At 30.8% G+C, this 13,304-nt stretch overlaps 1 protein-coding gene across 1 annotated transcript; it reads left to right on the top strand.

Annotated features, from left to right (window-relative positions):
- Positions 1–11,091: 11,091 nt before the first annotated feature.
- On the top strand, positions 11,092–13,051 carry LOC107003968 (shaggy-related protein kinase eta-like). The gene is made up of 6 exons (XM_015202195.2): positions 11,092–11,307; positions 11,420–11,494; positions 11,574–11,630; positions 12,460–12,600; positions 12,710–12,760; positions 12,869–13,051. The coding sequence occupies exons 1-6, from the start codon at positions 11,128–11,130 to the stop codon at positions 13,046–13,048; spliced, it is 684 nt and encodes a 227-aa protein (XP_015057681.1). The 5' UTR covers positions 11,092–11,127; the 3' UTR covers positions 13,049–13,051.
- Positions 13,052–13,304: the final 253 nt, after the last annotated feature.

Genomic DNA, 13,304 nt, shown 5'->3' with positions numbered 1-13,304 from the left:
TATTTATTTTTAATGTCTTAATTAACGTTTATGTACTTAAGATTTCTTTTGCTGAATTTTGTACTTCTTATTATGTATTTTTTGTTCTTGTGAGGATAAATAAAATTTTTCAGTCATCAGTTGGATCCAAGATGAGTAGTGGAGATATGTGTCTTCTGGAAAGCGCCACAACTCATACGATACTAAGAGAAAAGAAATATTTCTCTCATTTGATAATGAAAAATGCATATGTTAATACAATCCGGTAGTACAAAATTGATTGGGGGCTCTGAAAGAGCGGCCTTATTACTACCCGGAGGAACAAAATTGATTGAGGGCTCTGAAATAGCGGCCTTATTACTATCCGAAGGAACATTATTGGCAATTGATAATGCATTGTATTGTAGTAAGTCTCATAGAAACTTGTTAAGTTTCAAGGTTATTCGTTAAAATGGCTATCATGTTGAGACTGCAAATGAAGGAAAGGTGGAATACCTTTATATTACTACAATAAATGGAGATAAGAAAATTGTGCATGAAAAATTGCTAGCACTTTCTTCAGGTTTGTACCATACAAATATTGGTACAGTTGAATCACATGCCCTAGTAAACAAAAGGTTTACTGATTCTAATGATTTTATCATTTAGTACGATCAGTTGGGCCATTCCGGTCATAATATGATGCGCAAAGTAATTGAGAATTCACATGGACATACTTTAAAGAACCAAAATGTTCTTCAATCAAAGGAATTCTCTTGTGCTGCTTCTTCACAAGGAAAGTTGGTTATCAAACCATCAGTGGCTAAGGTTGGGGTGGGATCCCCTGCATTTCTAGAACGGATACAGGGTTATATATGTGGATCTATTCACCCTGCATGTGGACCATTTAAATATTATATGGTCTTGATAGATGCATCTAAAAGATGGTCTCATGTGTGCTTATTATCAACTCATAATATGGCTTTTGCGAGGTTGTTGGCTCAAATAATAAGGTTAAAAGCATAATTTCCAGATTATGCAATAAAAATAATTCGTCTTGATAATGCTGGTGAGTTTACATCTCATCCATTTAATGATTATTATTTGTCCACTGGAATAACAGTTGAACATCCTGTTGCACATGTTTATACTCAAAATGTTTTAGCAGAGTCATTGATTAAACATCTTCAATTGATAGCTAGACCCTTGTTGATGAGAACAAAGTTACCTATTTCGATTTGGGGGCATGCTATTTTACATGCAGCAGCACTTGTGCGCATAAGGCCAACCACTTATCATGATATCTCCCCATTACAATTGATTTTTGATCAGGAGCCAAATATTTCTCATCTTAGAATCTTTGGTTGTGCGGTATATGTTCCAATTGCTCCACCACAACGCACAAAGATGGATCCCCAAAGAATGTTGGAGATATATGTTGGGTATGAATCTCGTTCTATAGTAAAATATTTGGAACCTAGAACTCGAGATTTATTTACAGCAAGATCTGCTGATTGTCATTTGATGAATCAATTTATCCAACATTAGGGGGAGAACAAAAGCAGTTGAAAAATGAGATAGATTGGAATTCACTTTCACTATCTCATTTAGATCCTCGAACAAATAAATGTGAGCAAGAAGTTCAAAAGTTAATTTATTTGCAGAATATTAAAGATACTGCAAATCAACTGCCGGATGAATTTACTACCTTCCACGAGTTACTAAATCATATATTCCAGCTGCTAATGCTCAAGTTCGAGTTGATGTCTCTATAAGATAAAATGTTAAGACAAATGAGTCTGGATCACGCTTAAAACGTGGTAGACCAATTGGTTCCAAGGATAAAAATCCCCGGAAAAGGAAAGGAATAAATGATCAAGATGATGATCATAATATAGAGGCAATTGCATGAAGAGCTCCGAGACATAATAAATGATGACACCACAAAGGAGGTTCATGTACCTGAAAATAATGAGAATGAGAAAATCTCTAAAAATTATATCTCGACGAGAAAAAGGTGGAATCGAAATAATATTGTGGTGGATAATATTTTTGCCTATAATGTTGCAGTTGAAATAATGCATCAAGATGAGAATTTGAAACCAAGATCTGTCAACTAGTGTAGACAGAGAAATGATTGGCCAAAATGGAAGGAAGCAATTCAAACAGTATTGGCTTCACTTGAAAAACGTGAAGTTTTTGGACCAATAGTCTGAACACATGAAGGTATCAAGCCAGTGGGGCATAAATGGGTTTTGTGCGAAAATGCAAAGAAAGTGGTAAAGTCGTAAGATATAAAGCACGACTTGTGGCACAAGAATTTTCACAAAGGTCAGACATTGATTATGAGGAGACATATTCTCCTGTGGTAGATGCAATTACCTTCAGGTATATGATAAATATGAAAGTTCATGAAAAGCTTGAAATGCATCTAATGGACGTTGTCACAGCTTATTTATATGGCTCACTAGACCACAATATTTTTATGAAAATCCCTAAAGCATTTAAAGTGCCTGAAGTATATAAAAATTCAAAAGAAAGTTGTTCAATAAAGCTTTAGAAATCCTTATATGGATTAAAACAATCAGGTCGAATGTGGTATAATCGTCTTAGCGAATATTTGCTAAAAGAAGGGTACAAGAATGACCTTATTTGTCATTATATTTTTATACGAAGCTCAAAATCTGAATTTGTAATAATATCTGTTTATGTTGATGACTTGAACATTATTGGAACTCCTAAAGAGCTTTTAAAAGCCGTTGAGTGTTTGAAGATAGAATTTGAAATGAAAGATCTTGGTAAGACAAAATTTTGTCTTGGCCTTCAGATTGAACATTTGACAAATGAAATATTTATTCATCAATCAACATATATTGAAAAGGTTTTGAAAAAATTTTACATGGATAAATCCCACCCATTGAGTACCCCGATGGTTGTGAGATCTCTTGATATAAATAAAGATCCATTCCGACATCAAGAAAGTGATGAAGAGGTTCTTGGTGATGAAACACCATATCTCAATGCTATTGAGGCACTAATGTACCTTGCGAACAATATCCGACCAGATATTTGTTTCGCAGTAAGTTTATTGGCAAGATTCAGTTCATGTCCAACAAGAAGACATTGGAAAGGTGTTAAGCATATATTCAGGTTTCTTCAAGGAACAATTGATATGTAACTGTTGTATACTAATGCATCCAAGTCAGAATTGATCGGTTATGCAGATGCAGGGTATTTGTCTGATCCGCATAAAGCCCGATCTCAAACATGCTATTTATTCACCTATGGAGGTACAGTTGTATCATGGCGTTCGATGAAGCAAATAATAGTTGCTACTTCTTCAAATCATGAAGAGATAATAGCCATTCATGAAGCCAGTCGAGAGTGTGTATGGTTGAGATGAATGACTCAACACATTCTACAATTATGCGGTCTATGCAAACAAAGACTCCAACAATATTGTATGAAAATAATGCTGCTTGCATAGCTCAATTAAAAGGAGGATATATGAAATGAGACCAAACAAAGCATATTTCACCCAAATTCTTTTTCACACATGATCTTCAACAAAACGGTGAGACAAATGTTCAACAGATTCACTCAAATGATAATCTTGCAGATTTATTTTATTAAGGTATTGCCAACGTCAATATTTGAGAAGCTAAGATGTAAGATTGGGATGTGTCGTCTCCAAGATATCAAATAAGTTTTTCATCAGGGGGAGCAAATACGCACTGTACTCTTTTTTCCTTAGCCATGGTTTTGTACCATTGGGTTTTCCTGGTAAGGTTTTTAATGAGGCAGCATTCAAAGCGTATTACAAGATATGTGTACTCTTTTTCCTTTTCTAGGCTTTTTCTCACGGAATTTTTCCTAGTAAGGTTTTAACGAGGCACATTATCTATAAACATTCAAGGGGGAGTGTTACAAATCCACTTATTTGTGTGGATGTTTCTTTAATATATCTTAGTAATGTATACATTTATTATATTAATTATTTATTATAGTAACGTATTATCAAATATTGTAAAAGGATGATTTAAACATCCTATAAGAGGATGATCTTCACCCTTAGAAAATACAAAAACAAAAGAGATAAAAGAATATTATTGTCTACTCTATATTTTTCATTAATATTTGTCTTCCATTTCTTATTTAGTATTATTGCATTTTGCTCTCCTTTTATAACAATAAGTAATTATAACTATTTATCTTAAATATATATTGATGTTTGCTATATTTTGTAGTTTTTTCTTATTTAATTACATACGTTTTCATATTTAGTGTTTAATTTGAGCTCATAGTTTGCATTCACAATTCGAAGAATTTTTTTTTAAAAAAAAATAAGTAAAACTCAAAAGAATGAATCTTAGTTAAAATATTGTTGTTTCAAAACTCATTTGTTAAAGAAAAAATTAAGTAAATACGTTTCAATTTTTCACACATGTGATCAATCTTGGACAAAAGTTAAATTAACGATTCAACTAAGTATACCAATTATAATTAGGGAAGATTATGCGGTTGAATAAATTTATACTATTTAATGATTTATTATAGCTATGGTTTGCTATAATTATCACTCACAACTAACATTATACACTAATTATGTGGGCTGACTTCGAATTTGTGTAATTAACCACATTTCTATATGTATAATTCGCTAGAATATAGAAATACATATGTATAATATACAATTATCTAATCAATATTCATATATAATTGACCTCTCTCCCACTCTCTGCCCTCTCTCACTCACCTTCTCCTCCCTCTCTGCCAATCTCGTTTGCTTTTTATACAAATGCATATGTATAATATACAATAATCTAACCAATATACATATATAATTCACCTCTCTCCCACTCTCTGTCCTCTCTCGCTCACTTCTCTCTCAATCTCGCTCGTCCCTCTCCTCCGTCTCCCAATCTCGCTCGTCCCTCTCCTCCGTCTCCCAATCTCGCTCGCCTCTCTCCTCTCTCTCCCAATCTTGTTTTCCATGTATTCAAATACATATGTATAATATACAATTCACCCTTCTCTCACTTTTTGCTCTGTCTCGCCTCTCTCTTCTCTCTCCCAGTCTCACTCGCCTCTCTCCTTCATATAACATGTAACTATGAATTATAATTATCAAATTATAGTTACAAAAAATAATTAAGCTATTTTTTAGTGGTTATATGTGAAAGTTTCCCTAATAATAACCGACATAATCACAAAATAGAATCTGAAAACGATGTACAATACATGCATGTTTAATCATATCCTTGTAATGCAGGGATCTTTTATGGTACACTAGATTATTCATATCTATTTATGTAACTACTCACTATTTCTCATGTTTCACACATAAATAAATAAAATTAATGTTCTAAAAAATTGATCAACTGTCATGAATCACTCGAGGTGCATACAAGTCAGTTGGGTCCTTCAATATCAATAGGTTAACTGTTTCACAATAATTTGTGATAACAATTTGTTTCTTATGTGTATTGGTTCATGATAGATAACTTTGATGGGACTAATAATGAAAAATATACAAAAAAAAATATGTGTGCATACGCGTGCGTGTGTGTCACTATAAGAAAACAGTGAATTATTTGAAAATTTTTATCTGGGGATTCTATCCGCAAAAAATTCCTACGAACTTACATGCAAAATAATAAAATTCCTAAGTTATGCAATATTTTACCCACATAATTTTTTCAGGGAAAATCCGTAGGTAAATTTGGCGCAAAAATATTACGTGGAGAATTAGTTGGGGAAATCAATCTACACATAACATTTTCGTAGGTAAATGAACAAATAACTCCCTTTACTATTTGGCAGAAAAATCCCCAAAGTAAAACTACTTTCGAATTTAGTTGGGGATGTTAAAAAAATTAAACATTTTTAAGTTAGAAAATTACTTTGGAGTTTGTTTCTACGAATTTAGATATGGATTTATTTAACGAGATTTTACACCAAAAATACATACCAGGAAAATTACTCAAGGCCTTGTTGTTGCGAATTAGTTGGATTGCTTTAATTGGAAATTACGGGAACATTTTTGTAGCGATAAATGATTTTTTTATTATTATTTTGAAACACTCTCTTAATTAATGTGGTTAAAACTGGTGAAACAATTTTACCAATTATCATATATTATTAAAAATATTTTCTGAGATTTAATGTTTTAATAAATGTCTCGATTTCATTTTTCTTTATTTAATTCTCATTTTTTCATGAAATGAAAAACACTTATGGCTTGAATTTTCATTGAAGAACATTAAATAATATTGATCACGGACTAACTTAAATAAAACTCAACTATAAATTGAAATATGGCTTTCTGCATTTCATTGAATTGTGTATTACTCGATAAATAAGAATATGTTTTAAGTAGGAAATATTTTATTTATATTTGTTATTAGCATAAAGTTTAGTTTTCTTCTACAATAGATAAATCCAAAGTAATATATATACAATTCTTCTACAATAGATAAATCTAAAGTAATATATATACATATATATATACTAATGGGAAAACGACATAAACTTACTATAAGTAATAATAAATAATTTACATATTTTATAAAAAATTGAAAAATTACTATCAAAGAAAAATATATTTGGATCTCAAGATGACACATGAGACGAAGGAAATACTTCAATTAAGTATATTAAAAGAATGTAATTTGAACTGGATGAAATACTTTATTTATAGATATTAAAAATAGAGAATAAATGTTTTAACACATTGACTTATTGAAGGAAAATTGGAAAAAAATTAAATGTAATTTTGTGAATGACTGATTCTATACCAGGTTGATAGGACAAAAAGTTCAGCCTGATAACGTTTCCTCCTAATCCTTATAAGGCTTCCTCTAATGTGATTACTAAATAGTTTCTCAGTCTTGTAGGAATTAAAGTCTCATTTGTTTGCACTTAAATGAGGGTCTGAATCTTAATCAATTAGATTCATCTATTGTGTTTATTTTTAAGGACTGAATCTTAATTATTCAGATTTAATTCATTAAATTTATTTATTTTATTTTCTTATAAGTCTCTTAATGAGTCTAAATACATCTGAATAAATCAGATCTATAATATACTCTTAACACCATTTAGACTCAAAAATAAGAATCCTATCTTAATTCAACTACTTCACAACATCTCATAAAAGTTTTTTTTCTTATTTAATTAATGTTAATTATATGTTTACCGTTATAATTTTCTTTATTCTTACTAACTTAATATACGTCTTTATTTTCATAATTTAATCAATATATTTGAATTGATATGCATTCATGATATAATGTTTAGCACGATTTCAGAAAATTAGAAAGTATTAATTATTTGATCGATAACAATAACAAATGTCCATTATAAAATAAAATATTTTCATAAACATTATATTACTACTTTATATAAACTATTTTACATGACATTATATTATATTCTCGTAGTTTTTGAGTGCAAAGAATAGTCATCTTAATGATGTAACTTAATGTTAAATTTTTAATAGATAAATCATATTACCTTGTTACGATAAAAATGTTCAAAATATTATTTTTTATATAAAAAAAACTAGTTTACTAAAATGAGGTTTTTATAATATTTTATTGATAATGTTTAATTTCATATGCACATTCACATATTGAAAACAAACAGTCCCAATAATTCAGTGTTCAGATTTAGAGATAACATCTTAACATTGAGATGTTTATTCAAATTTACTCATTTAGATCTTAATGCGTATCTTAATATTTAAATGTATATTCATATTAAGACGTTTTAATCTTAATAAAAATAAATGAGGCCCAAATTAGGAATCTGAATAATAAGTATAAGTATTAGTAATTAGTTAGGATTGACTAAATAGTTTGTGTGCACTATTAAATTAATTAAATTGGGGAGAAAAGCAAATAAATATAAAGAAAATAAATAGAGGCACTATTAAATTAATAAAATTGGGGGTATAAACAAATTAAACATGGAAAAAAGAAATAGACATAAATAGAACAAGGAAAAACAAAATAAATATAGAGAAAGAAAAGGACAATAAAATAATTAATCCCTTCTCATCTCACAAAATTTTATCAAATATAACTGTGAATTTTCAAAATTCCTTGTGAATAAGTTTGTAGGTAAATTAGATGCGAAATTAATAACATATTTGGCGATTTTATAAATCTGCAGATATTTACTTACGAGCTTATTTCCAATGAATTTTGATTGGTTGGAAAATTCGCAACAAACTTTGGTACTTGCAAATTTTACTTCAAAATTTCCAAGAAAATCGGAGTGTGTGTAGAAATTAATTATTTATTACAATAATGGTCTCGTCAAGTATAGACCATGTAGACCATTTAATTTTAGTATAAATTGATCTCATCGAATTGAAATTTGCAATACATTATGTAGTAAGTAGTACATAAATCAAATAGACAGTATGTACAATATATAGTTATTTTAGTCTAGTAATTGTAGAAAGGACCAAAAAAAACAAAATTAACATGATACTAATTATACCAAACTGATGAGTCTCAAATTACATACATTATCTATTATCTCGAGTTACAAAAACAAAGTAGGAAAAACCTATCTGAAGTTTATTGTTATTACATGTGATTTTCTTGTGTGTGCATCTATTACAAACTAAATACTTATTCTTACTCTTGGTTTTGAATGTCTCGCAAACATCTTTAACACATTTTCTTTCTTTTTTTTCAAACTTGGTATCGACAAGGATGAAAGAATATTCACATTCAACAATTCATGTGTTGCACACAATTTGGACTCTATAAGGTTAGCATTAATTGATTTTGAGTGCGCAATGAGATAGACGTCGACTTTATGCATAGGTAAATAAAACTCGTAGATGCTTAAAGTATAATGAAATTCTTTGATAATAATTCTCTGAATTTCTTTAGTGTATATTGATTCCCTTGTTGTTTGGATACATATTTATATAATAAAACATAATGACTTTAATTGAGATTTCCTTATGGTTGTGTGTGACATGTTCGATGCAGCAGGTGTTATAGCCAACATATTTATAGATGAAAAATATGGTCGAGCATTCATACTTCCTCGCCCCCAATATCCAGGGATACTAATCACAACTTCGCTTGGTTCGGAAGCTAATATTCCACATCTCAATTACTATTCGAATCATGTTTTGTATAAATCATTGCGATGAAATGGGATGACCATTGTCACGTTGAATAATTTTTAAATTCAACATTTAGGAGTCTCCTCTCACACACATCCATAGATCACCATTAACAATAATTACTGCAACTACTATTACTATAGACCATAATCATCGATCCTAGATTACAGTATCGTTCTATAACTCGGCAAAGAATGGCATGAACTATGAAATTCTCCAAACAAATATGTCAATAAATGAAATCGGATGCAATATATACTCTGCTAGCTTTGAAATGGAGAAATGTATTAGTATGGTTTCTAAATTATGAAATCTATCTACTAATAAGGTATTGCGTGAAATACCTTATTAAATATAAAAAAATCCATGCTTTAATATATTATAAATTATAGATATAGATATAAATAAATCATAAAGTTGAGAGTTCTTAAACTCTGTAATACTTACCACACATCTCTCCGATATAGAAAAATCCATGCTTTAATATATTATAAATTATAGATATAGATATAAATAAACCATAAAGTCGAGAGTTCTTAAACTCTGTATTACTTACCACATATCTCTCCGATATAGAAACAAGAAAAAGTAAATCTATTACTTTAATTTTTCTTCTGATTTTGTTAGTTAAATATTTTGATACAATCATCTAGAATTATATGATTTCAAATTTTGCCTTATATTATGATAAATAAACAAACTATAACTTATTATAATTATTCTACTATCTATGAGGAATTCTGAAAAAAAGACTTGAATTGTAGGTACTTCATTTTCTATGTGGGCAAGTTCTCGACTAATAATTTTTTTTATTACTTCTATAGATAATCAAAATGTCTCCATTAATATTTGTACAGAATAAAATTAACTTAAAGTTATTCAAGCTAAAGAGAAGGAGGGGGAAGGATGTATATAACAGAAAAAAAATTCAACAACATTCTAAATTGTACCCATAGCTATATTGAATGAACAACAATAAGACATTTTTCACAAGAAAACAAAATAACTTCACCATATCAATGAAACAAACAATCTATATTACTTTACTACTATTATAAAAAAGGCTTGTTTCAACATGTGTGGTTAATGTCTTTTATTTCAAATCTGAGGGTATATTTATCTTTTCACATAGCTTAGTGTTTCTGTGGAGGTGTCTTGATGGACACATCATTGTTTACGTGTCCCTTCATCTTCACTTATTCCATTGTTGTTGTCTGTCCATCAGTTCCTTCTTGTTAGTGAACGATTGTTCCTCTTCTTTATCAAGTTTCTTCCATCGTCTACTCAAAGATCTGAATATTCGTTCAGGTAATGAACAATTAAAATTTATTTTTGGCTAAGTTTGATAATCTTGAGAAAAAAAATAGATTTAAGTCTGCTGTGATGTTTTGATTTTTCCACTTTTTTATATCAACAAATATCAGTTTTTGATTTCTCCCATCTCTTTCTGGCTGGTGTGTTGTTATTTTCACATTGTTTTGTTCATTAATTCGATCTGGGTCTCTTCATACTTGTAATTTTTTTTTTATTTTGAGTTTGTTGTTGATGTTCTATTTTTGCTTTTGCTTAGGAGAAGTTTTGTTGTTTCATTTTTTTATTCGCCAATGTTGCGTTTCAATGTTTTTTTGTCACATGCAGTAATTAATTTGGCCTTCTTTCTGTTCATATGGATTTTTGGTGCAATTAAAGGGGAAAAAATTCAGAACAAATTCGATTCCTAGCGAATCAACTTTTTGGTTAGCTTGGCGTTATCAATGGCCACCAACATTTCAAGGGAGCATTTTAGAAAAGAAAAAAAGGATGAGATATTAAAACTAGCCATCTTGTTCCTAACTCCATGTATGTTTTGTATGTTGTTGTATCCCATTTAGGTTCTATTAATTTTATAACAACTATCTTCAACATGCGTGGACCACTTCATCAGTGCAGATACGCTTTGAACAAGAAAAAATATACGATACGAGCGAGAAGAAAGAGAGTGAATTAGATAGAGTTACCTACAGAAAGTCAGACAAACTATGGATCACACAAATGTTGTTTGCCTAAAGCACTACTTCTATTCAACTACGAGTACAAATGAACTTTTTCTCAATTTAGTCATGGAATATGTTCCAGAAACTATGTATAGAGTGCTAAAGCATTATAGCAATATGAACCAGAGAATGCCACTCATCTATGTTAAGCTTTACACCTATCAAGTGAGTGAAGTGCTTTCCTGAGTGGTATTTTTTGTTTCCTTAATTTGAACAATACAAAGTGGTATTATTGTTCCCTAAGCTTCGAGCCACACTAAGATTTAGACGTGGTTAGGTATTTAGAGGGCTGGCTTACATGCATACTGTTGCTGGCGTATGCCACAGGGACTTGAAGCCTCAGAATGTTTTGGTAATGCATCTTTCAAGCTGCTAATTTTGCATAGCAAATTATGGCTTTTTTCCCCTTATGTCATTGTTTGCTGTCACAGGTAGACCCTCTTACTCACCAAGTAAAGATTTGCGATTTTGGAAGCGCGAAAGTGCTGGTAAGTGTAAATCATAAGAGTTTCTGTGGATATTATCATTTTCGTACTAAAGATTATGGATTTGATCCCTGTCTTCCTGAGATGTGTTCACTGTTTTTTAATTCAAACTTGGTCAGTAATAATTCTGACTTAGTAGGCGGGTCTTTTGGCCTCATTTTTTTTTATTAATGTTTGTGTCAACTGTAAATTGATCCTTTCTAGATGTCCAGGATATTTTGACTTCTTCGTACAGTTGTTATTGAATACCAGATAACACATGTAGTTAAATACTTATTGTTGAAATATTTCTGAGGCCATGGTAATTCTCTTAGGATAAGATCCTGTTAGCCATGATTTTGTGATTGGTCAGATTCTGTAGTCACCTGTTTGTTGATCTTGTTGCCACTTTCAGGTGTTGTGTTTTATTTAAGTTGAGTCTGACCATGTTGGAGTTAGTTGATGTTTGCTATTTAACCATGGTGCAGTTCTATAATTCTAAGTTACCTCCCTTAGCATACTTTCTCAAAAAAAGTTACCTCCCTTAGCATATCCCATGAACTGAAAAATTCATAATGTAATTTTTTTTCTTTTTTGTTGGGAGGACAGACATGTGGAAATTTATAATCATGCCATGAATACCTTTGATGGGGTTTTCACCTTTTCAGTGACTTTAAATAAGAAAGCAATAGGTTTCCACTTCCCATGACTGTGAATTCATTATCTTAATTTTTCCTATTGCAAGCTTATGGTGTAGACTATGTCATTTCAAAAAGCTTCCTTTGTGTGAGAATTACTCGATTTTAGGGTTGTGATTGGTTCTTATATTTATGGAAGTACCATATATTTTCATGTTAAAGGAGAAGCAAACATCTCATACATCTGCTCGCGGTTTTATCGGGCTCCTGAACTCATATTTGGTGCAACAGAGTATACTACTTCAATTGATATCTGGTCAGCTGGCTGTGTCCTTGCTGAGCTTCTTCTTGGCCAGGTTTGTGGTGATCTAGAATTCTATAGCTTACGTACTGTCCATGAAATCTCTGCGGACTTTTTTGGTGCACTTTTCCAGTTTCTAATCAATTTTTGCAATCTTCTTGCAGCCATTGTTCCCTGGAGAAAATGTTGTGCACCAGCTTGTTGAGATAATCAAGGTGCTGTGTGATAAATTCTTGTTTACTGATGCAAATATTGTAGCAGGTTTGCAGTGATCTAGACTTCTATAGCTTACTGATTTTTGTGTCATTTGCTTCATCTTATAGGTACTTGGAACACCGACAAGGGAGGAAATTCGCTGTATGAATCCAAACTATACTGATTTTAGGTTTCCACAAATCAAAGCACACCCTTGGCATAAGGTATGCTTTCACTTGACTTTAGTCGTACCTCGTGGAACAACAATTTGTTGTCTTGCTGCTTGCTGTGTGTATCATTCCTGTTGAATTTTGTACTGAGAGTTTATTTTCATTCTTTTCTCTTTTCTTTGTAATTTTATTATCAAATATCTTAATTAATTGCTAAAGTAGTGACTTTATTGTTTGTGGTAAGAATATTGTTCTCAAAATAGATAAGCATAATTTACCAACATGTCTAGAAATTAGGCTCTGAACTTTTGTAAATCTTGTTGTATAGATTTGGGTGTCGTAAAAATTGAAGTTATGCAGATATGTTTCATTTTTTTCATGGAAGAAAACCTTT

The sequence above is a fragment of the Solanum pennellii genome, chromosome 11 (genome assembly GCF_001406875.1).
Source record: "Solanum pennellii chromosome 11, SPENNV200".
Lineage (NCBI taxonomy): Eukaryota > Viridiplantae > Streptophyta > Magnoliopsida > Solanales > Solanaceae > Solanum > Solanum pennellii.
This window is presented reverse-complemented; position numbering and strand designations above follow the sequence as displayed.

Bases quoted from the DNA above. Each gene is read 5' to 3' on its own strand.
- LOC107003968 (XM_015202195.2), top strand. From the start codon at position 11,128: ATGGATCACACAAATGTTGTTTGCCTAAAGCACTACTTCTATTCAACT. The intron at 11,631-12,459 runs GTAAGTGTAAAT...ATATATTTTCAT, and splicing joins TTGGAAGCGCGAAAGTGCTG to GTTAAAGGAGAAGCAAACAT. The intron at 12,601-12,709 runs GTTTGTGGTGAT...ATCTTCTTGCAG, and splicing joins CTGAGCTTCTTCTTGGCCAG to CCATTGTTCCCTGGAGAAAA.